The following is a 2,036-nucleotide window of genomic DNA, read 5'->3' as shown; positions in this document are numbered from 1 at the left end:
GGTAAATTTCATGAGGATTTCAATGTTGAAACATGCAGAGAAAAGATCTCTGCCACTACCTTTGTACTGGGATCTTCTTTTCATTCTTTAAGGAAAAAGACAATTATACCCTGTTCTCTCTCTTTCTCTTTATATATATATATATATATATATATATATATATATATATATATATATATATATACATGACTACCTCATTTCAGCTCTCTGTAAAATTATTATATTTTAATGGCGATTTCATCTTCTCCAACATATGCTCTCACTTTCTTCACCTCATTGCTCATAATTGGAATCTCCGGCGTCAACTCACAACCTTTTCTCAACTCGGTGGAGCAAGAATCGGTTTATCGTGTTCTTGAAGCACTCAACTCGGACATCCCATGGCGGTCGCTCTTTCCTGACGACCTCTGCTCCTCCGCCCCACACGGTGTCGTTTGCGGCTACAGCACCATGCCCACCGCCACCAACCCTGGCACTGTCAACATTCTTGAGCTCAGTTTCGGGTACGTTTCCGACCACAACCCTAACCCGCCTTGTGGCCCAAACTCAACCCTGCAAGACCCGTTTATATTTTCTGCTTTCCCTTACCTTCGTAAACTCTTCTTCTACAACTGTTTTACCCAACAGCCCGTTTCTTTACAAGCTTTTTCACATGTGGGGTCGTCTCTTGAAGAGCTTGTTTTCATAGAAAACCCGAGTCTTTTCGGGTCTTTGACTGAATCAATTGGTAACATGACGAGCTTAAGGAGGTTGGTTATCACCGGAACTAATGTCTCCGGTGACATTCCTGTTGGGTTTGGTACGTTACAGAATCTTGAAGAAGCTACGCTTTCCCGGAACAGATTTACTGGAACCCTACCTGAAAATGTTTCAAATCTCAAGAAACTCAGGATTCTAGATCTCAGCCAAAATGGGTTTGGAGGGAATATTCCGGCGGCCATCGGAGAGTTACAAAATCTGATAAAACTGGATTTGAGTTTGAATCTTTTTTCCGGCAACTTTCCGGTAAGCATGAAGGGGCTGAAGAACATAGAGCTTTTGGATTTGAGTTGCAACAGATTTACGAATTTCGGGATCCCTATCTTTTTATCCGAGATGAGTAAATTGAAGGAGGTGTATCTGAGTGGTAATGAATTAGGAGGGTTGATTCCAGACATTTGGAAAAATTTGAGGGGTATAATTGCAATCGGGTTTTCAGGGGTAGGGCTTGTTGGTAATATTCCATCTTCTATAGGTGTATTTTTGGGAAATTTGACATACTTAGCTCTTGACAACAACAAGCTAACAGGAAGAATTCCTTTGGAGCTTGAAAGGCTTACAATGGTTAATGAACTGAATCTGAAGAACAACAGTTTGAGTGGGAGACTTCCATTTTCTGATAAATTTGTGTCGAGAGTTGGAAGCAAGCTAAGGGTACAAGGGAATCCTGAATTGTGTGTGGATGGAGGGGTCATTAGGTCATTTCACAAAAGTAGTGGAGTTTTGGGTCAATTGAAGGTATGCAATAGCAATAGCAATAGGGTGGCTAATACCAGATCAGACATTCTGCATGTTAGTAGCTCAAGTTTTATGGGTCATCAAGTTCCATATTTAGTGATAGTGTTTCTTTTGTTTCTCATTATGTAGTGCTTGCTTACACAAAGGGGAGGGTGTTCCAACTCAATGGCAAAAATGTAATTAGCTTCTAACAAATGTACACTTTGTATCTAAATACAAGGAGATGTTTTGGGAACCTCAATATGATAGCATTTTGAAGCGTTTATATATTTGTATCAACAATAATTCTATAACTAACATTTGGTGCTTGTTGCAATTAAGATGGGTGGGATGACAAGTTTGGCTAAAAGGTATAAAATGGGTAGAATGATCTTAATCGTGATTCACAATCAGAACTCAGCAGGATTGATTTATTATAAGTAACAAAACTAACAAAAAAATATATATTAAAGCCATACTAATTAGCATCCTTACAATCGAGTGGGTTGTGGCCTTGTGGGCTCGATTCATAAACATCCTTGCCTAAACTTTTGTTGCCT

The 2,036-nt window shown here is 39.4% G+C and overlaps 1 protein-coding gene across 1 annotated transcript; it reads left to right on the top strand.

Annotated features, from left to right (window-relative positions):
• The first annotated feature begins 208 nt into the window (after positions 1 to 208).
• Positions 209 to 1,727, top strand: LOC145138027 (uncharacterized). Its single transcript, XM_079072169.1, has one exon. The coding sequence runs from the start codon at positions 229 to 231 to the stop codon at positions 1,624 to 1,626; it is 1,398 nt and encodes a 465-aa protein (XP_078928295.1). The 5' UTR covers positions 209 to 228; the 3' UTR covers positions 1,627 to 1,727.
• The last annotated feature ends 309 nt before the right edge of the window (positions 1,728 to 2,036 follow it).

This window comes from Lactuca virosa, chromosome 9 (assembly GCF_052849685.1).
Source record: "Lactuca virosa cultivar CGN04683 chromosome 9, Lactuca_virosa_CGN04683_v6, whole genome shotgun sequence".
Taxonomy (NCBI): Eukaryota; Viridiplantae; Streptophyta; class Magnoliopsida; order Asterales; family Asteraceae; genus Lactuca; species Lactuca virosa.
This window is presented reverse-complemented; position numbering and strand designations above follow the sequence as displayed.

Coding starts and splice junctions, on each gene's coding strand:
- LOC145138027 (XM_079072169.1), top strand. CDS start 229: ATGGCGATTTCATCTTCTCCAACATATGCTCTCACTTTCTTCACCTCA.